Raw genomic sequence first — 21731 nt, 5'->3', positions numbered from 1 at the left:
GTAGTTTGAAGCCATTGTTCCACATCCTAGTCTCCAGGGCTCCCTCCTCCCTAAGACCTCCCCTCAGATATTTATAAATGGTCATCATGTCTTCTCTCAGCCTTCTCTTCTGCAGGCCACACATGCCTGGGTCTTTAAGCCAGTTCTCATATGGCTTGTTCTCCAAATGCTTGATTCTTTTAGCCACTCTCATCTGGACACATTTACTTGCCCTCCTCTGGACACAATTAAATACTGGTACCCTTTGTAGAAAATACATGCAAGTAGGTTCCAGTCAAGCATTAAACAAAATATTTAGACACTTAGAATTGTTCAGGAATGGGATTAATTTGCCTGGGTAAGTGCTGGGCTCTCATTTACTGGAGATATTAAAACACGATAATTCCCAGGGACAGGGTAGTTGCATCTTGGAACTGCTAATTCTGCAATGATAAGGGGATAGAGTAGCTGCTGTCTAAGGTACCTTTCCAACGGGTATGAATCTATTGAGGTTTTTATTTCTGTTAGATGGCAACACAAGACAGCATCTGAGTTAGAAATAGCAGCAGCTGCAGCTTTATCTCATCTTTTCATTCAGCACTTTTTCAAAAGGAAAAATGTAACATCTTAATTCCCTTGACAAATTTTTAGGTAGAAATCCTAGAGACAGCAGAGAGTCCTCCCGCTGAAGGCCAAGTTAATCAAACAAAAGCTCCCCATGCCTGCTGAACTCAGCAAACAGAGACTGATCCCAGTGCTTGGTAGATATATTAGGTTCTGCATCACTTGTAAGTTTATGAACACATATCCTTTCTCCCAGGAAGACATGCCAACAAAGGGCAAATCTCCTGCATATATTGGCTTGCTGTTCAGAAAGGAAGTCTTTCTGACTTAAGAAAAGATGTCAAGGTCTGAGGAAAGTAATTTCACTAGGTTCATTTATCAGCACTGCAAAATGTACTTAAAATAAAATAAAATCCATCTGTGGCAGAATTGTAATGTGTTGACTCATTTGGGATTGAAAAGGAGTGTTCCCCTTCAGTTCTGTTGATTATGACTTGGTGATCTTTGTTTTAAAAGACATTAGCCAGAAATGAATAAAAAATTTGAGGAATGAATAAATCCACTTGCAGTAGCAATCTGAGGAAGGAAAGGAAATCAGTCCTGTTCCTCTTGAACCCCTGAAATTTGATTTCCACCTCCATTGTGAAATGGAAGTGTGGCTGCAAGCTGTTCAGATACAGGCGCTGACAGTTTTGGCAGGAGAATTTTTATTCATCAGTGTGAGTGAGCAAATACATTAACCAGGACCTTGTTGTGACTGCTTTGCTAGCGCAATTGCAGGCTTCACACTGATCAAAGCCATGCCATTCTTTACGTTTGTCATCCTACTTCAGCAAGCAGGACTCCTGCTGTGTCAATGTTCTGGTGAACTAAAAACGTTCAATTTCTTATAAAAAAGGTGTTGTTAACGCATTACAGATGGATAGACTCAATCAAGGAAGACCTGAACCTGCAAGACCTGAGCAGGGCTGTTGTTTGGGTGACTGGGAGAGCTGTCATTCATAAATCGAAGTCAACTTGATGGCAGCTGATAACAAAAATAGGAATGTAATTGAAAACCAGTCTTTTTTTTTTTTTTTTTTTTACAGAAGGGGGATGATTCCAAACACATAATACTTATTGTGAACATATCTCTAGTTCTGCAATGATTTAGTGTCTCTCAGGCTTTATTCCCATTTCTCATTTGTCCCCTTGTCATCTCCCTTCCTTGTTCCCACATTGTTCAAGCGGAGTTGTAATAGCTAATAGTGAGAAAGTTGGGAAATAATTCCACAGAGCTTGGAAAGGTTACTTCCTGTATGACAACTCTTACATTCCCCACTGCTAACATAGCCAATAGTTTTAACCCAAGAAAACAATTTTCCAAGCTCTGGAACTTCAGTGGTTTATGATCCTTACAAATCCCAGCCAGTCTTCTTGGAGAAAAAATGTTGATTTTTCCTGATCAGGAATTCTTCTCCCAGTTAATGCTATAGGTAAGTACTACATAAATAGAACACACTATCATTTCAGAAAGATAGCAAGGCTTACTGCAGGGAAGAAAAATTTACAGATCTACTGGTTTAATCTGAGGGTTCCCCATGTGGAAGTTCAGGAATGACTTTTACCCAAGGCTGTACAAACTGACAGGAGAAGATACTGTCCTGTACAGCAAAACTCCTATAACTTACATCTGTAGTTGTTTTTATGGGGTTATTTCCTAAATGATGCTTCTCACTCCTGGACTACTCAAAGCTGGACACTCTGCATTCTTTTCATAGCAGAAGAGTGACAAGTTGTAGTTTTACATGGTCTTTGGGCTCCTCTGCCAAAGACAGCTAGTTCTTCATTAAATCCCAGGATTCCATAGCATTCAGTCAGGGCAATCAGAGCATTAAAATGCATTCATTCTACAGAGTAGAGGTACAATTAGTTGAGAATCAACTACACTAAAGAGTTGGAGGGGGTTTAGACAAATGCACAATGTCTGTAGGAGTCTTCATATTTCAGGATGTCTGAATGATAATGAACAAGAAAAGTATCCTTCCCTTGTAAAGAAGCACAATTCATTACCCTCTCCCCTCCTCCAGTGTTGAGCCCTCTCAATTAAAAAACATTTCTGGCATATGAGACCATTTCTGAAAATGCTGCCTTTGGATCAGGTAGGCAGAAGTCACTGTTGGAGAGCAGCCAGCATTCCACTCCTGGGCACGGTGCTCCAGCAGGTGGTTGCTGGGCAACTCCAGCATTTCTTGGATGGGATTGATAGGCTGCTGGGAAACCTCACCTAGGTTAATGGATCTGCAAATCTGCCATATGGAATGCCTCCATCATTGTTAGTCTGTTCATGACTGTGTGATATGAGCCAGGACGATCATGCCAAGACTTTGTCCTCGAAATCCCACTTACAATTTTTCTCTCTTCAAAATCAGAGGTGGGCAAAGTGCATCCCTTGGGACCAGGGAAAAACATTTTGTGCCCATGAAGCCCCTACAGCATCACAATCCAACAATTCTTTTCTTTAAAAATAATTATGAGTTTTGGACAATTTTAACCACCAAACTAGGCAGAAACTCCCCAAACATCTGAGAACATTCAACTCCCAACTGCAAACATCCAAGAACATTGTACTATCTCCAAATGCCTCCTTTTTCATGTGCAGCCCTTTTAAAAATGGTGGCATGAAATGTCATCATTTTGAAAGAGAGTGCTAAAGAAAACTGAGTTATATGGTATGCTTTGGAAGGATGTGATACAAAGGAAGGTCTGGGGGGGGGGGGAGCTGACACTTGCCCCCTCTGCTCAAAATAGAAAAGAAAACAAATGAGTGGATACTTGTGGGAAAGGATGGTTGTATGACCAACTTGATTGAGGACAGTTTTCTATATGATGAGATGTCAGTGGATGGGGCTAAACTCCCACATAATCTTTTGTTTGAAGTTTTCCTCTATTAGGTCCAGTTCTAATTTAAGAGTAAATAACCATAAGAAGCACATGGACAGGGTGGTATTCAGATCAGTTTGTCCCAGGCTTATTTCTGTTTATACAAGAGCTAGGGAATATGTGGCTTTACAAAAATGCTCTTGGGCTGCAACTCATATAAGTTCCAGAACAACCAATGGTGAAAGATGATGGAGGTGCAGCGTACCAATATATGGAAGTCCATATACCTCCCATTCTGCTTTGCATTACTATAATTCTTTCTAAATTTTAATGTAGCTCAGAAGTGAAAATACATGTAAATAAAAAATGGCATGGAAATCTTAGTGATGCATTTCTTTTTTTCTGGCAACACACAAGTGACCATCCTGGCTCCTATATTACAAATGTGGGCCATTTTGTTCAATGTAAGAACTTCAGTGTTCCTTGGTATCATGATATCCTCCTCCTAAACATTGCTCAACTATCCTTGTACTCAGATTCTCAACAATTTTTTTAATAATAACCCAGCTTTCTTTACTGGAAGACAGAGAAGAAAGGCCAGGAAAGGAGGATCAATGTGTTTTCAGTATTACAGTGCAGGCTGTCTGGCCACCACACCCTCTGTAATTGCCTATGGAACATTTTATGTGAGCTGGAAATATTTTGTCAGCCGCACTGTGAAGAGTGTAAGGCTGCTCTATTCCCTGTTTGCAGTAGTCAGGTTTCATAAGAATGATTTATAGTGTTTTGAAAACTTTAGCCTATACTGGGAGAAAATATTTGCATCCCCACTTCTCTGCAGTATATAAAAATAAAGATATCCCCCCCCCTTTCCCCCCCTCAAAAACTGAATTGTACTATCATGCCTGCACACTACTGTGCCATTGATTTCCCTGGAATTTAATGATCTGTAAGAATATGGTTTGCTTCTGGAGACTCTTGTAGAAAGAAAGAGTTGTTAACCAGGGGAGCCTTTCGAAACGATGAGCCATCTCTAGAATATATTTCGACAAATTCAATTTAGGAGAGGTTGCTAACAGAAAAGTGCACTAAAATTTGAAAGGCTGGTTTGTGACTGCTCTCTCCACAACATGGCCATGGGGGAACGGAAACCCATTGCTTGAACATTTTCTTCACACCTGTCAGCATGCCTAGAATTTGCTGCAATCAGAAATGTCCCAGTGTGTTAGGAAAGTATAAAGACAAAAAAAGCACTGATAGGAAGATTCCTTCATCTTCCACCCTCCTGGGCAGATACAGGAGAGGAGGGAGGGGAGGGAGAGGGAGACGCAGTCCTATCTAGGGATAAAATTGGGTTTTGGTGAGTATTTCTTCTGAGCTAAGGAGAAGCAGTAGCAGTTATCTGAATTGTGTTAGCTAAGCTGAGTCAGTGTTGTCAAACTTGTGGCCCTCCAGGTGTTTTGGACTTCAGCTCCCAGAATTTCTTACCATTGGACAAGCTGACTAGGGTTTCTGGTAGTTGGAGTCCCAAACATCTGGAGGGCCACGAGTTTGACACTTCTGCCCTAAGTGAAGCATTGGATAGATTCCAGTTCACAAAAGCTTAGGCATAATATAAGTCCTTAATGTATTAGAGTTCATTGTATGGTAGTGCATCACATACCTCTACACAGCTGTAATCCCCAAAATGGTAGACAACACCTACTCACTCTCTCCATGTGCACAATGGTCATGGTGATGATCATTAGAGGAGGGATGCCTGTTACAAGACCTCATAATTCTTGAAAATCTTTGGGAGGCTCAACTTTGGCTTGCATATACCATTGACAAGTATCAGAGCCTTCACATGTCTTCACTGTCACAGGTGCCAACAATGCAAGTTACCTAACTGTCTACACTTAGTACAGGAAAAACTTCCATGCTCTGTCATTCAACTTCCTCCAATTTGGGGGAAAACTATGCATGAATACAAGAGCACTACAGTATTTTGCTTTTGTTGGTAGCAGGTTCACAGTCTACCTTGTCCAAACAACTCTCATTTGAACATTCCCTGCCTTGTACTTTATAAATATCCCTTCCACATTCCTTAGCACTCTGTTATTCATTAGAAGCTATTCTCAAATTCCCTAAGCTTTCAACTGTTTATGTTATTTTACAGACCACCCTCAACCTTACCTGCCAACTTTAGACTCTGGTCTACTGACTTTCTTTCAGTGGAGAGGAAAACTTGTATTTGAGTAAAGCCTGAGACAAATTCTGATTTAGGGTTATGTTAAATCAGGAATGAGAGAATATGTGGCTCTGCAGATTTTTCTCAACTTCAGCTCCTATCAGTTCTTACTTGTCCAACCAGGGATGAGAGATGATGGATGTAATTTTTTGCTGATATAATGAGGTTTGTTAAGATTAATGGCAGTCAAGATTAATGGAAGTTTGTATTCAGACAACAAAGATATGTGATGTTACTTTAAAATTGTATGAAGCTTTAAGTCTTTCACAGGTGCAGTGGAAAAATATGGACATGGAGGACACAAAACTATTTTAAGCCCTTTCAATAGAATTATCTGTCTTGAAAACAAGGCAAAGACTTCCCACGTGCCCTATTTTAAACAGATATTGTATATGATGGAGGAGTTGCCGTGTTTTAGGGTTACAAAAATGGTGAGTTAGCACATGTTACTCATCCTGGCATTCAACTACAGTTTTGTATTATGTGTGAATTAGCTCAGTATTTGAAAGTAAAGTGGGCAGTGCAATTCCTTTAAAATAGGTGTAGGCCCTCCAGATGTTGCTGGACTTCCACTTCCACCCCCCATAGCTAGAATGGGTAGAAAATCTGTAGTTTCCTGCCATCTAAAGAGATGCATTTCCCACATCTTTGCTTTAAACCAAAGTTTTCTCAAACCTTTTTCAGCCGTAGAGCCCTTTTTGAAGAAAAAGTTTCTCACTTGAGCCCAATAAATGTTTATATCACACTATCTATCTATCTATCTACCTATATTGTGTGTGTGTGTGTGTGTGTGTGTCAGGCATGATCCTGGTCAGTGGCAGATGGATGGAGAGTGTTTGTGTGAAGTAATTCACACAGTGCAAAGGCAGACAGACAGACAGACAGAAAGAAAGAAATAACAATACAATATTTAAAATGAAGAGCAATTTTAAACAACATAAACTTAACAGCATTTCAGTGGAAGACCCCAGGGGCCATCCAGTCCAACCCCCTTCAGTCATGCAGGAAAAACGAAATCAATACACCCCCATTTATCAGTAAATTTTAATCTGCATTTTAATTGTTTATATTTCTTATATGTATTTTAATAGTTTTATCTTGCTGTTTTAACCATGTTGTAAAGGTTTCCCCTTGACATTAAATCTAGTTGTGTCCGATTTTGTGTGGTGGTGCTCCTCTCCATTTCTAAGGAGAAGAGCCAGTGTTGTCCGTAGACACCTCCAAGGTCACGTGGCTAGCATGACTGCATGGAGTGCCATTACCTTCTCGTAGAAGTGGTACCTATTGATCTACTCACATTTGCATGTTTTCGAACTGCTAGGTTGGCAGAAGCTGGAATGAATAGCGGGAGATCACCCCGTCCACAGATTCGAACCACTGACCTTTCGATCAGCAAGTTCTGCAGCTCAGTGGTTTAACCTGCTGCGCAACCATGGCCCCATGTTGTACCCCACCTCAAAGTGCAAGCAGAGGTGGATAATAAATAAATAAATAAATAAATATCTGTAATGTGTGAGACCAGAACCGTTTTGGATTTTATTTTGAAATATCTGCATTTGCATTATGTATCACATACATAATGAGATAAGTTTAAGTTTAAACATGACATTCATTTATGTTTCATATACACTTTATACACATAGACTGATATATAGCATTTAGCAATTGCAATAATGTTGTGCAGAAAATGAAGTTTGTGCACATCAAGCCATCAAAAAGCAAAGGTATCACTATCTCAGCCACCCAAACAGATCGGTGTGGATTTTGGAGAATTTTCAGATTTTGGAATTCCAGCTCAGGGATAGTCATTTATAGTGTAGAACTTACAGAATTCAGTCATATAGTGCCAGAGAAATCTGCATTCAAACTTCCAAAAACTCATTAAGATTTTTGGTATCAAGCAAATCATTCACTTCCTATATAACCTACTGACAAGATTGCTGGAAAGTTATAAGATGGAAGGATGAATAATTTATAGGACTCTAAGCATTTTGGGTGAAGTTTTGGAGTAATATAATGAATAATCATGCCTTCAATGGAGCATCTTCTTAATATGCAAGGACACAATAAAGATAGGTGAGGCCTCAGAAATTGGTCATGAAAACAGTCCGTAGGTAAAGAATACTAAGGTGCACATATGGTAACATATGATCTGCTTACCAGAATTTTATATTCAAGCTTTCTGGACATTTTGTTCTATTTCATTTGGTGAGAATTCAGAAAAATCAGGAACAGTTACGTAAAGTTCCATGTAAATTAAAGTTATATTAGCAGTCTGAGTCATTCTGCACACATCACTGAATGAGATCCATCACGGAGAAACAAAACAGTATTTAAAAGAAGTAAGGAACCATAAGGTGGGAAATGTTCATGCATTTAAACCTGAAGTCCATTCTTTCATAACATAAATTTTTAAAGGAATATTTTATGCGAAGATTTTAAACAGAAAAGCCTTCTTTAGAATTGCCAGACTTTCAGTAAATCACACCTTGTTTTTTATGCAATACCAGGTTGTCAGATTTGTTTAAAACCATATTCCAAAGGCATACTTTTAATCTTGTCTGTATCGCTTGAATAAAACCACACACCCTCACACACTCCTACTGTCCCAGTTTTGCAGAGACAATCCCAATAAATGCAGTATCATTCCATTTTTGCCAATGCTTTTAAAATATCCTATTTTCTCTCTCCTCCTCGAACTTTCTCTTTAGCTCATTTCAATAGCTGGAAACTGAGTTCAAAGTGAAATAATAGTTTGCACTAAATTTAGCAGGGAGGACTGGAGAAAAGGGGAAGGAATCTTGCCCTTTCCAGCAAGTTCAGACATAAGGAAATTGCTACCGTATATATTCGAGTATAAGCCGACCCAAATATAAGTCGAGGCGCCTAATTTTACCACAAAAAAAAAAAACAACTGAGAAAACTTATTGACTCGAGTATAAGCCTAGGATGGTAAATTCAAAATAAAAAAGACACAAATTACATTAATTGAGGCATACAGCTTCTCCTCTCCTCTGGGCGCAGCAACCCAGCTGGGTTACTTTGCTAAAAGGAGAGGCCACACGCATTCCTCTCCTTTCCTCTTGGCACAGAGATCCAACTGGGTTGCTGTGCCAAAAGGAGAGGAGGAATGTAGGTGGTAGAAACTCTGCAAAGGGATTCTTTCTGCCCCATGCCTTCCCGCCAGGACCCTCACTTAAGCATAAGCCGAGGGGGTCTTTTTCAGCATAAAAAATGTGTTGAATAACTAGGCTTAAAGGATGCCTTGCTGTTGCACCCTTTCTCCTTAATAACCTTTACCATCTTGAACACTTTGATGTTGCTTGGCCATGTGTGTCTCAGTTTTCATCTGTGAGATATTGGGGAGCGGGGTGTCTAAACACAAGCAGAAAGGCACTTCTGTTTATGCAAGGGGAAGGAAGGCTTCTGATTTCTGAAGTCTATTGGAACAGTTTTTAAAAGTCTTTAAATATCCAGCCATTATTGTCTGGTGATTCCCCCTATCCACGTCATTTCATATATATATATATAATTCCTGTATCTGAAGAACATGGGTTTATTTTAATAAGAACTGTGGCTGAAGCTATGCACGTCATTGCTCTCACAGAAGAAGGCTCTTAAGAGCATCTCTTGTCCATGTCTCATTGGGAATTCTACATAATTATGAGATACATTCCCTTTTGAACCAGATGGAGACAAACCAACTATCCTATGTCAGTTTTCAAAACCTTTTGCAAATAGTGGTATTAGAGAGCTATTTTAAACATGCCTAAAGATCTGGTCTTTTCTCAGAGGGCTGATTTGAACACATAATTTGGTTGAATTCAATGCCTCTCTTCCTGCCTTGGTAGTGGAGAATAAAGAGGAAGCACTTTGTTGCTTCTGTTGGCAGCCAGAACTTCACAGAACTATTGGGACACTTTATACCAGGCATGGGCAAATTTCAGCCCTCCAGGTATTTTGGACTTCAACTCCCACAATTTCTAACAACTGGTAGGATATGTGGAAGGCCAACTGTATGGCACTTGTATGAAACGGAAGCACATCCAATTTCTTCTGCTCTGGAGGATGGAGTATGAACCACTAAATTGAAATTGTAAATTCCTGATGGTAAGAACCGTTCAATAGTGGAACAGACAACCTCAGAGGATAAAGGAGTCTCATCCACTGGAGCTTTTAAACAAAGGTTGAATGTCCACATCTCAGGGGTATTTTAACAGCGGATACCTGCTCTGATTGGGGGCTTGACTGTATGGCCCTTGTGATCCCTTCCATGCTTGAGCTTAGATTCTAAACTCAGTTATATCCTTTTTAATGTGAAAGCCTGATGGCAGGGTTCTTTCATTTCCTCCCAATTAATTTGTGGTGCTGTGGAGTCATAAAGTGTCTGAAAAGCAGGATGGTAAGATAGCAAGTAAAAAAAGAAAGACTAAATGTTAAACCTAAAGTATTACAGCCCCTGCATGTATGAGGACTTCTCCACATCAGAAACAAGTGATATTCTCTCACAGTGCATCAGAGACTCTGGTTGAGCACTTATTTGCCAGCTGCATAGTGTAAAATTACATTAGCAAAGCTGCAAAGGGGTTATACTGGATCATACCATTGCTTAGAATTTGGCAGACACTTGCAGGGACATATGCAGTTGTTGACAGCTTGCCTGAACAAGGGATTGCTTTTGCATAATGTTCTGAGCAATACGGCTGCTTCTTCAGTGGTATTTACACCAGCATAAAGCACTAACTGGATTCTGACCCATGCAAATACATTTGGAGGCCGTTACATAGTTTTTTAAAAAAAAAACCCAAACAGGTTTTTCAATTAGGTTATTTTAATCAGATTCCTCCCCTCCCTGCTTCATTTTTAGTGCTTGTATTCTTTTTATTTAAGTGTCAAAATATTTTAAATTCCATGAGCTGGGGTATTTTTCAGACAAAAAACTGAACTGTTTCTAAATTGAACTGTTTCTTCTACTGCCCTCTATGGATTCAACTACCAGGATTGTGGCGCAGCTGGCTGAGTGTCAGCTGCATTAAGATCACTGACCAAAAGGTCATGAGTTCGAAGCCAGCCCGGGTTGGAGTGGATTTCCAACCAATTGTGTGTAGCCTGTTGTCGACCTTTGCAACCCGAAAGACAGTTGCATCTGTCAAGTAGGAAAATAAGGTACCACCTTACAGTGTGGGGAGGCTAAATTAACTGATTTATGAGGCCATAAAGAAGACTCCAGCAAAGCATTCCAGCGGGGAAGCATGCGGGGAATGCGGAAGTGCTTCATCGGTGTCGCAGATGGACGCGAAAAGCGACAGCTCCCCTGGCGACCAGAAAAAGTTAAATAGCCTCTGTGTATATCTGTATATGTTTGTATGTCAAAAATTTGCATTGAATGTTTGCCATATATGTGTACACTGTAATCCGCCCTGAGTCCTCTGTGGGGTGAGAAGGCCGGAATATAAATATGTAAATAAATAAATAAATAAATAAATGCCTACAACTTGAAAATATTCCAAAATCTTGAATGTGCCATTTCATACAAAGGATACTATTTTACTATGGCCTACTATACCCTGAAATAAAGTGTATAGATGTTATAAGAAAAAGCTGCTTTTTGGGGGTGGGGGGTGGGGTGGGGGTGCATAGAAAGCTGTATAAAGTTATTATTGTTATTGTTATTATTATTTAAAGGGTGTTTTAAAATTAAAACATGCAGATGATAAAGAGTAAATTTTCCCCTCCCCAGTCTCAGTTTTGATCTAGAACAAGGATAACAATATTTACTTTTCAGAATATTTTTCAGTGCGCTAAAGGTCGTTGTGTAAACTTTCAGATACATTGCAAACTTATGGCAAAAACTGATTTGATTTCAAAATACCAGTTTTTTTAAATTGCCATTACACACATACATCTCCTCCTACTCCCACCAAACCTCTTCATTTGATTAATCTCCTTCTTGTAAATCTAGAGGACAATGTTGTGCACAACATTATACATTCAACTGTGATTTGTCATATCCCGGAAAACTGGCAGTAGAGTTTAAAAAATCAAAACTATGCATGGATGCCATCGCTAACTCTTTGGGTGGTTGAATGTTAATGTGGGAGAAGTAATTACAGACATGACTGTACAAATTAGCTATATTTTTGGCAGAGAAGCTAGATTTATTAGCATGCCAGCCATGGACTGTAACAATTGTATCCCCAGGATGAAACAACATGCCCAAGGTCTGGCAAAAAATAAGAAAGTATGCACATATTACTGAAGTGAAACCATATTTTCTAATAGTTTTCTTTTTTTCAGTTTTCATTTCCATTCTCTGTATTCACCTGCCCTTGTTTAAAAATGAAGAAACGTCTGTTTAGAACAACAGTTGCCCCACTGCAAACAACCAAAGTGGGGGATGATTTTTAAACTGGGTAGACTGTCTCTGAGCTTTATTTCTGTTCCAGAGTGTTACTGCCCAGCCAATCAGGTTCACCATTTGGCAAGAACGTTGGCTTGCTCTCAAGAGGATACATGGGAGTAGACACAGTAGGTAAACTCAAGCTGTGGCTGCTACTATATCCATTTACACAACCAAAATTAGGTTTTTTTAAAAAGAAAATCTGAGTATTTACAAGAGTATTCTATGGTATGCTTCTGCTGGAGGTTAGTACTACTTAAACTGGTGGTTCCAACCCAGGGACAGCTCAACCCATTATGCAAAGTAAGCATTTGCAGTATAATTAATTTTGCCCAGGGGCGCTCTTGAGGCGCTCTTGGGGGAAAATAGACCTTGACATATGCGTGTTGTAGTTACTGGGATGTATAGCTCACCTAAAATCAAAGAGCATTCTGAACTCCATCAATGATGGAATTGAACCAAATATGGCACACAGAACTCCCACAACAAACAGAAAATATATATCAGTGATTGGTTGGCGGGGGGGGGGGGGCAAAATACTGTTTGCTTACCGTTGAAAATTACCTAGGGCTGCCTCTGTTCCAACCCTAATGAGGTCCCCTTAGCTCAATGTTGCAGCTATGAAAAACTGGCAACAGTAAAAGGTTTCTATTTACACAATTCTGTTAGCAACAACATGAATTATTTATAGTTGACTCTGCAGAAAATGCTTCAGCTGTACTCCACAAAAAGGAAAATCAGCTTCTATAGCAAGCTTTGTAAATGCTGGTTTATTATCAGCAAATGTTTGTTTTTATACCTATTTTATATACCTAAACATGTCATGGATGGAAAAAGTTTAAGAGCCCTGATCTAGGGAACTGCCATTCAGCAGGGACCAAAAGCAAATAATCAACACCCTTAATGAAGGGTGGTGGAGACAGAGGCTCCTACCTAATAGCATTATGAAGGAAATATGAAGCCCCACAATCTAGTAAAGAGGGCTGAAATTAAGGTCGCTAGACTTAGCTAACTGGTAATATCTTCCAGTAAGGACATAGGGATTTTGTATCCTTTGACTATCATGCAGTGCTATTGACCTTTATACCTCCAGTGAATCAGTTAAAAATTGTAATTGTTTATTGCCTTATTTCACTTAATCTGAGGCACCATCAAATATAAAGCCCCCTTCAATTTAGAAAAAAAACACCTCCATATATTTATAATACTTTTAGAATACATTGTTTCTGTTTCAAATGAGCTTTGTAGTAATCTTTCCTGTGGAGTGAGGAGGGAGTGCGAAGAAATCCGTAAGTCATCTTGTCTGTGTGAGTCCATTTTCCTAACTCTATGGGCTTGTTGGGGAGGCAGGGGAAGCAGGGAACTGCGCTTAGTTCAGCCACACAGGTAACCAACCATATGACTGAGAACAAAATGGTGGGGACTGGCAGAGTAGTTTGGGCTTGGGCCCTCCTCCTTCTCTATTGGAGATAAGCTATGAATGGAAGGCCCCTTCCGCACTGCCCTTATTTCCCAGGATCTGATCCCAGATTTACTGCTTATCCCAGATTTTACGGCAGTGGAGATGCATATAATCCAGTTTAAAGTAGATAATCTGGGATCAGATTGTGGGATATAGGACACTGTAGAAGGGGCTTTAGGTGCTATTAATTGGAAGAAAGACCCCATTTTTGGAGCTCCTAAAATGGAAAAGTGCTCCTTAGAGTAACTGAAATACAGTATTTATAAAAGCACAATCAATGCACAAGAATAAAAAAGTACAATTCTCCGCATGCAGGTTCACAAAAACAAAATAAAATAACAGGGAGTTGGACAAAAAGAAGCATCTTTGCACCATCAGGAAAAAATGAAAGAAAAACCCCCAAATAATCCCACAGTAATTAACCTAGAAATGTGAAGAAACAGCAGTCAGACAACACACAAAGAAGGAACAGTAAGAGATACAATTTCTTAAAGTGAGTCAAAGAAAAAGGTCAGTAGAAAATTGGAAGGGAGAGAGCTCCATACCTAAGGAGGCAGAAGTGAGGAAGCACTGGGATGAAAGGTATGACATGGAGAATTTTTGTCACTGAAGAGAGTAATTGGTAGCAGTCAACGAACAGGAGAAAGATTGGTTCTGGAGAATCTAACAAAGATCTTCAAGAATCAACAAAGTGTAAAGGCTCTCTAAGACTCCACTTACACTTAATGAGATTTCAGGTCTAAAAAGAGGAATACAGGACTCCTGCCCTTTCACATGTCATTTGTACTTGGATAACAAATACATGGCACTGTATCTAAGAAACAAGTCAGTTTCACCTTCCCTATATTGTATTGTCTCCTATACGTTATCTACAGTAACAGAATGGTAGTAATAGTAGTAGCAGCAGCAACCCTAATGGTAATAACAAATAGTTCAGCAGAGATTATAATGCAATTCTTCTATTGTGCACAATACTAGTGTTATATAGTGGAAAAAAGTGGAAACAAAAGGCATGACATTCAGTGCTGGCTCTGATTTGAGGGTAGGTTTTTTAAGCATTTGAATATATAAATTCTGAAGGACCTTTAATACATTAATAGAATATATAATCTGGAACTGCCAATAATAATAATAATAGTAATTATTATTATTATTATTAAATCAGGAGGCAGAAGGCTTCTGCAAGTGAAACAAATGGTAGAAGAAGTGAAACACGCACTGGCAGATTACATGAAAGGCAGTCAAGAACCAACATTGAGGGAAGTCAATAGTAGTAAACTGCTTAAAGTGCAAAAGACTAAGAGGGAATACCATAAAAACACAATCCAGAGCAGAAGAGAAAACTGGCAAAAGAAGGCTCTCCAAGGACAGTTCCTGGGAAAAATTGTGAGCCAAATTGACCAAGAAAAAACATGGCTGTGGCTCACAAATGGAACTCTGAAAAAGGAGACAGAGGGCCTGATTCTGGTAGCCCAGGAACAAGCGATTAAAACCAATGCCATCAAAGCCAGAATTGAAAAGTCGACAACAGATCCCAAATGTAGATTCTGCAAGGAAGCAGATGAAACAATAGATCACATCCTGAGCTGCTGCAAGAAGATCGCGCAGATAAGACTACAAGCAGAGACACAACACTGTTGCTCAGATGATTCATTGGAACTTGTGCCACAAATACCATCTGCCTGCGACAAAGAACTGGTGGGATCACAAGCCGGAAAAATTACAGAGAATGAACACGTCAAACTCCCCTGGGACTTCCAGATTCAGACAGACAGAGTTTTGGAGTATAATACTCCTGACCTCACAATCGTGTTAAAAAACAAAGTATGGATCGTTGATGTCGCAATCCCAGGTGACAGCAGGATTGAAGAGAAACAACTGGAAAAGCTGACACAATATGAGGATTTAAAAATCGAACTGCAAAGACTCTGGCACAAACCAGTAAAGGTGGTCCCAGTGGTGATCGGCACACTGGGTGCAGTATCTAAAGACCTTGGCCTGCACTTAAACACAATCGGCGCTGACAAAATTACCATCTGCCAGTTGCAGAAGGCCACCTTACTGGGATCTGCACACATTATTCACTGATACATCACACAGTCCTAGACACTTGGGAAGTGTCCAACATGTGATCCAGTTCAACAGCCAGCAGAATATCTGTTGTGGACTCATCTTGTTGTGTTAATAATAATAATAATAATAATAATAATAATAATAATAATTTATTTATACCCCACCTTACTTAGGCGATCCCTTAGAGGAGGATTGTCTTCCAGGGTTCTTGTGGGTCCGTATGTGGCTGTGGAGCCCTATTCTTGCTCTGCATCTTCTTCTGCAGTGAGGGCATTGGTTTCCAGGTGGAAGGTGGTCCCGGTCGGGGTTGGCTTGACGCGCCTTCCTCTTGGCACGCTTCTTCCTTCTGCCCTCCATTCATGCCTCTTCAAATTCTGCAGCACTGCTGGTCACAGCTGACCTCCAGCTGGAGTGGTCAAGGGCCAGGGCTTCCCAGTTCTCAGTGTCTATGCCAGAGTTTTTAAGATTGGCTTTGAGCCCATCTTTAAATCTCTTTTCCTGTCCACCAACATTCTGTTTTCCGTTCTTCAGTTCAGAGTAGAGCAACTGCTTTGGGAGATGGTGGTCGGGCATCCGGACAACGTGGTCGGGCCAGCGGAGTTGATGGCGGAGGACCAACGCTTCAATGCTGGTGGTCTTTGCTTCTTCCAGCACGCTGACGTTTGTCCGCCTGTCTTCCCAAGAGATTTGCAGGATTTTCCGGAGGCAGCACTGATGGAATCATTCTAGGAGTTGTATGTGACATCTGTAGACAGTCCACGTCTCACAGGCATATAGCAGGGTTGGGAGGACAATAGCTTTATAGACAAGCACCTTGGTATCCCTATGGATGTCCCGGTCCTCAAACAGTCTCTGCCTCATTCGGAAAAATGCTGCGCTCGCAGAGCTCAGGTGGTGTTGTATTTCGGTGTCGATGTTGACTTTGGTGGAGAGGTGGCTGCCAAGGTAGCGGAAATGATCAACATTTTCTAATGTTACACCATTAAGCTGTATCGCTGGCATTGGAGAGGGGTTGGCTGGTGTCTGCTGGAACAGCACCTTGGTTTTTTCGATGTTCAGTGACAGACCGAGCTTCTCGTATGCTTCTGCGAAGATGTTTAGAGTGGCTTGTAGATCTTCTTCTGAATGCGCACAGACGATGTTGTCATCAGCATACTGGAGTTCTATAACAGATGTTGTTGTGACCTTGGTTTTGGCTTTCAGTCTGCTGAGGTTGAATAGCTTGCCATCTGTCCGATAGATGATTTCCACTCCGGTGGGAAGCTTCCCATCAACAAGGTGAAGTATCATAGCAATGAAGATGGAGAATAAAGTTCGGGCAAAAACACATCCCTATTTGACACCAAATTCCACCTTAAATGGGTCACTGTGGGAGCCATTGCTGTCCAAAACAGTTGCCATCATGTCATCATGGAGGAGCCGCAGAATGTTTACATATTTGTCAGGGCACCCGATTTTTTGGAGGATGGTCCAGAGAGCGCTGCGATTCACTGTGTCGAATGCCTTTGCAAGGTCGACCAATGCCATGTACAGAGGTTGATTTGTTGTGTTGTGGTGCTGATCATCTGGTATAAATGCTTCAGTGTTTGTAATATGTAAAATATTTTGGGATAGAAAATTCCTATTCAGAAGAAATATATTGGTGGTGGTGGTGGTGAGGACTTCATACTAGTACCAAACATGAGCTCTGTATTAGGCTGATGTGGTTGCTACCTAACTTTGCCTCATTCTTCAGGGATACAAATAGAAAGGGAAACTTCAAGATGGCCAACTAAATGAATGGATTCCTTTATCTACCAACAACAACAGCAACAATAATCTATCCTACACGTCTCCTTCTTAACATACTTACATCATCACTATTTAACCCCTCCCCCTAAATTGTTGGCAATAAGCCATTAGTTTTTATCTTTAATAATTTTAACTTGAAATAATTTCTTTAGTCTGCATTTGCCAGAAACTACTACATGACTAGCCACTGTTTTATTGATGAGTGCATCTGGTATTGGTACAGATAGTATTTACTACACACTGCTTTAAATGCCTAATTAATTAATTCCCCATTTCTCTAACCACATTATTTATTTGTTGTTGTTCATTCATTCAATCATCTCTGACTCTTCGTGACCTCATGGACCAGCCCACGCCAGAGCTCCCTGTCGGCCGTCACCCCCCCACCCAGCTCCTTCAAGGTCAGTCCAGTCACTTCAAGGATGCCATCCATCCATCTTGCCCTTGGTCGGCCCCTCTTCCTTTTACCTTCCACCTTTCTCAGCATAATTGTCTTCTCTAGGCTTTGCTGTCTCCTCATGATGTGGCCAAAGTACTTCAACTTTGTCTCTAGTATCCTTCCCTCCAATGAGCAGCTGGGCTTTATTTCCTGGAGGATGGACTGGTTGGATCTTCTCACAGTCCAAGGCACTCTCAGAATTTTCCTCCAGCACCACAGTTCAAAAGCATCTATCTTCCTTCGCTCAGCCTTCCCTAAGGTCCAGCTCTCACATCCATAGGTTACTACAGGGAATACCATTGCTTTGACTATGCGGATCTTTGTTGCCAGGGTGATGGCTTTACTCTTTACTATTTTATCGAGATTGGACATTGCTCTCCTCCCAAGAAGTAAACGTCTTCTGATTTCCTGGCCACAGTCTGCATCTTCATTATTTATTAACATCAAATAATTTAAAAATCTTTCATCCCAATCTCTGATTCAAAGTTAAAATCAAATCTCATCAAATTAATTGGATTATTATGTACCAAACTTATTCTATCTCCTGATTAAAAATGAATCTTTATAACTGTTCTGGCAAAAGTCAATGTTACTTTTCAAATTATGGGAATTTTAGTCCAAAGAGACACAAAATTGAAACTCTGATCAGATGACAAGAGATCTTAGCCATGTCATGAATATTACTGGATCAACTGGTAAACTATGCTTTATCTCTAGATACGATCTATTGTTCTAGTAAGCCAGTTGAAGTTTGGCAAGACTGAAAACTGATAAATCATCCTCTTTCTTCCTCCTACACCTAGGATTAGCAGAGACTTAGTTTTGATGGCCCCCTGGCATAAAAGCACCTTTCCAGAATAGGAAAACTCTAATAACAAGTCCCAGAAGCACTTTATTAGAATTAAGATTGCCGCACACTGCACACTGCACTTACCCTATAATCCTTATATATCACCTGTCACATCAGCACTTTTAATTCTGTACCCATTACTCTGGCCCGGCCCAGTTTTACTGTGTCTTGGTGTATTGTTTATTGTTTGTTGTTTAATATTGCTTTAATTGTTTTTAATCTGCTTTAGGTTTTGTATTGTTATGTTGTGTTTTGAGGCCTTGGCCTTTGTAAGCCACATCGAGTCATTCGGGAGATGCTAGCGGGGTACAAATAAAGATAATAATAATAATAATAATAATAATAATAATAATAATAATAGTCTTTTTTTGTAAAAAAATATTCATGGCTTGGAAATGTTACTATTTGGACTATATCTCCCAAAATCCCCTGGTCACCATGGCCAGTCGAGGAGTTATATTAAAACAAAAACAACACAGATGTTTCCAAACTCTATAACTTATTTATGAATCCAGCTTAATCTCCTTGAGCTCAAAGTAACGGAGAAGGTTCTTTCCACTTCTTTCAGTGTATCATCACAACAAATCTATGAAGCAGGTTTGGGTGAGATGGCCCAAATGCATCAAAAGGAGGCTCTGAACTTGCATCTCTGCTGTTTCAAAATATTGATTGAGTTCTGGCCTTTTGATACTGCATCCTCCCCACTTGACTTAGTGATTCAGCTCTTCAGAAACCAAATTGTTCTTCCACACTATAAAATCAAGGCAGTTTGTGATCCTCCCAATGCTGTTGAACTCCCCCTTACATGTGAATAAGACTGGGTTTAAATAAGTATGCAGATTATTGTACTGCACATCCTGTTTTTCTATAAAGAGATGGAAGATGAGTGGAGATGTAAAAGCCAATTTGCACCTCTGCATTGCCCAAAAATTGCACTGGCATGTCACCATTGCTAAAAAGGTATCTCACAAGCCCAGAATAGATCTAGGATAATTTTTTTAAAATTGCAAAATGCTGTGGTGCCTCCTAGATAGTGTTTATAGGCATTTTAGAAACAAAAGCAATTTTTGATTTCTTTTGGTGGAATGCAGCTCTACTGAGGAATCTGGTGCACCCTTCTATGCTCCTGCAACCTCCTACCTCCCCAATACTATAAGCTCAGTGATAGCCATCATGGGGATTATGAATCTGAAGTGTTTGTTTTTCTACAAGAGGCCAATGCTATTTTACTCACATTGATTCTGGGTGTGTGGATGGTATACCTTCAACAAACACAGACTTCTGACTTAATCAAATGTTTTGCCTCTTCCCTCCCCCCACTCCAGTTATGGCCGGGAGAGGAAAGTTGTGGGGTGATTCAAGTCATCCCACACCCACCTCCTCCTTCCTCTGTAATGGAAGGAAAGGGGTCAGAGCAATCACTATGTAGTGATCCCCTCATCAGACAGGGAGAAGAATAAAAACTGTGCTAAAAAGAAAGAAAATAGTGCAAGGCTTACATATATCATGGGCACCGCTCATTATGACCAAATTTCTGCAGGACCACACCTCCCATTTTCGTGATGCCAAGGCTTTACAAAAGGGGCATAGCCATAAAATAAGGTTGAAAAGTGGAGCCCAGGGTTGTTTTCCCTAACCCCCCCCCCATGAGGTCCTTCATATTTTTCAAACACACCTATTAAGACACATTAACGTACCAGCTCCAAAAATCCTCGCACAACTTGTCTCTGTTTCAAGTTGGTTTCCCCATCCAGATTAGCCGTCTCTATGTGACACAGGCCATCAGGGTCACTCGAAGAAAGCAGCAATATATCAGCAGGAATGATTTCATTGCAACGCAGCTGGATGAAGTCTCCAACTTTCACTTCTTTCCAGTATCTTGTGATGTATTTTCTTTCAATCCTAGGAAAAAAATGTTAACATGAAATAGATCAGAAATATTTTCCAATAAACATTCCTGAGACTGATTCTTACAAAATGTTGCAGGACAGGCCACCATCTGTGCTGCGGTGCAATTACGGTAGTCAAGTCTATGACACCAGATGGTTCCTGGAAATTTCAAATCTCAAGGAATGAAGTTGTCAAGAACAGAAGGCTCACAATTCAGTTTCATGAGAATGGAGAGTGGCTACTTAGGCTACGTCTAAAATTCTGTAATGGTATTAAAAACAAATTTTGTGGGGAACAAGGACACCTAGTTGTCCACAATGAGACAGAACAGATAAAAAGTGGATGGAGTGAATGTACAGATAGAGGAATAAGAGAGAAGGGGCAGGAAATAAGAAACAGAAACCATAGGCAAGGGCTGGGGATGATGGGTCAGGGAACCTAGAATGAAAATATTTAGGGCCAGGACTGCTATAATAGTGCAGTATGATGTGGAGGATGCAGGCTTTCACAACTGATTTATGTGCACATATTTCTGTGAAAGTACATAGGAGAGAATGATTTATGAAAAAGATGCCAGGGACCAAGAAATATATTTTCAGCAAACTGCATTTATGACTTCTCTTTGTAATAAGAACTGGGGGAAATATGTTCAGAATCCTTATATATTCTCAGTTTCAAACAAAAGTGTGGAATATGCTGAGCCAGAGGATTCAGTATCCAAGGAACTGAACTTATTTCTAAACAGAAAGAGCCCAGAAAGAGCCCAAGCGTTGTGGCCATATAGCAGCAATATGGACAATGTAGCCCACCAGATGATAAGACTTAAAACTCCCATCATTTTTTCTCCAATAGCTATGCGAGAGTTAACATTTGCATACTGACGCTCATTACTAATTTTCATGTCTGCAGAGTTCCTATCTGCTTTGCTATTTTATCCCACTTCTCTTGCATAAAGTGCTCCACAACCATTTTATATTTTTTATATCTTGTGTTTAGTTAATTAAATAATCAATTAATGTATACATTATTACATGAACAAATATTTGTGAATATATTGTGATATATTATCTGCTAAACTTTGTGGGGAACATGGAAATGGTTGTTGTCTTGCCAATTTAAATACAATAGGCCCTCCACATTTAAAGGTATCATTTTTGTGGATTTGATTATTTGCAGAGTAGATTAATATGT

General features: G+C 40.0%; 1 protein-coding gene across 1 annotated transcript in view; it reads right to left on the bottom strand.

Annotated features, from left to right (window-relative positions):
• The window catches only part of ATP10A (ATPase phospholipid transporting 10A (putative)), a 172479-nt gene that overhangs the window by 85902 nt on the left and 64846 nt on the right, over window positions 1-21731 (bottom strand). Inside the window, exon 2 of the mRNA XM_067466820.1 lies at window positions 20348-20552. Within this exon, the coding sequence (XP_067322921.1) occupies window positions 20348-20552 (205 nt within the window). The remainder of the gene's footprint in view (window positions 1-20347; window positions 20553-21731) is intronic.

This window comes from Anolis sagrei, chromosome 3 (genome assembly GCF_037176765.1).
Source record: "Anolis sagrei isolate rAnoSag1 chromosome 3, rAnoSag1.mat, whole genome shotgun sequence".
NCBI classification, from domain to species: Eukaryota; Metazoa; Chordata; class Lepidosauria; order Squamata; family Dactyloidae; genus Anolis; species Anolis sagrei.
This window is presented reverse-complemented; position numbering and strand designations above follow the sequence as displayed.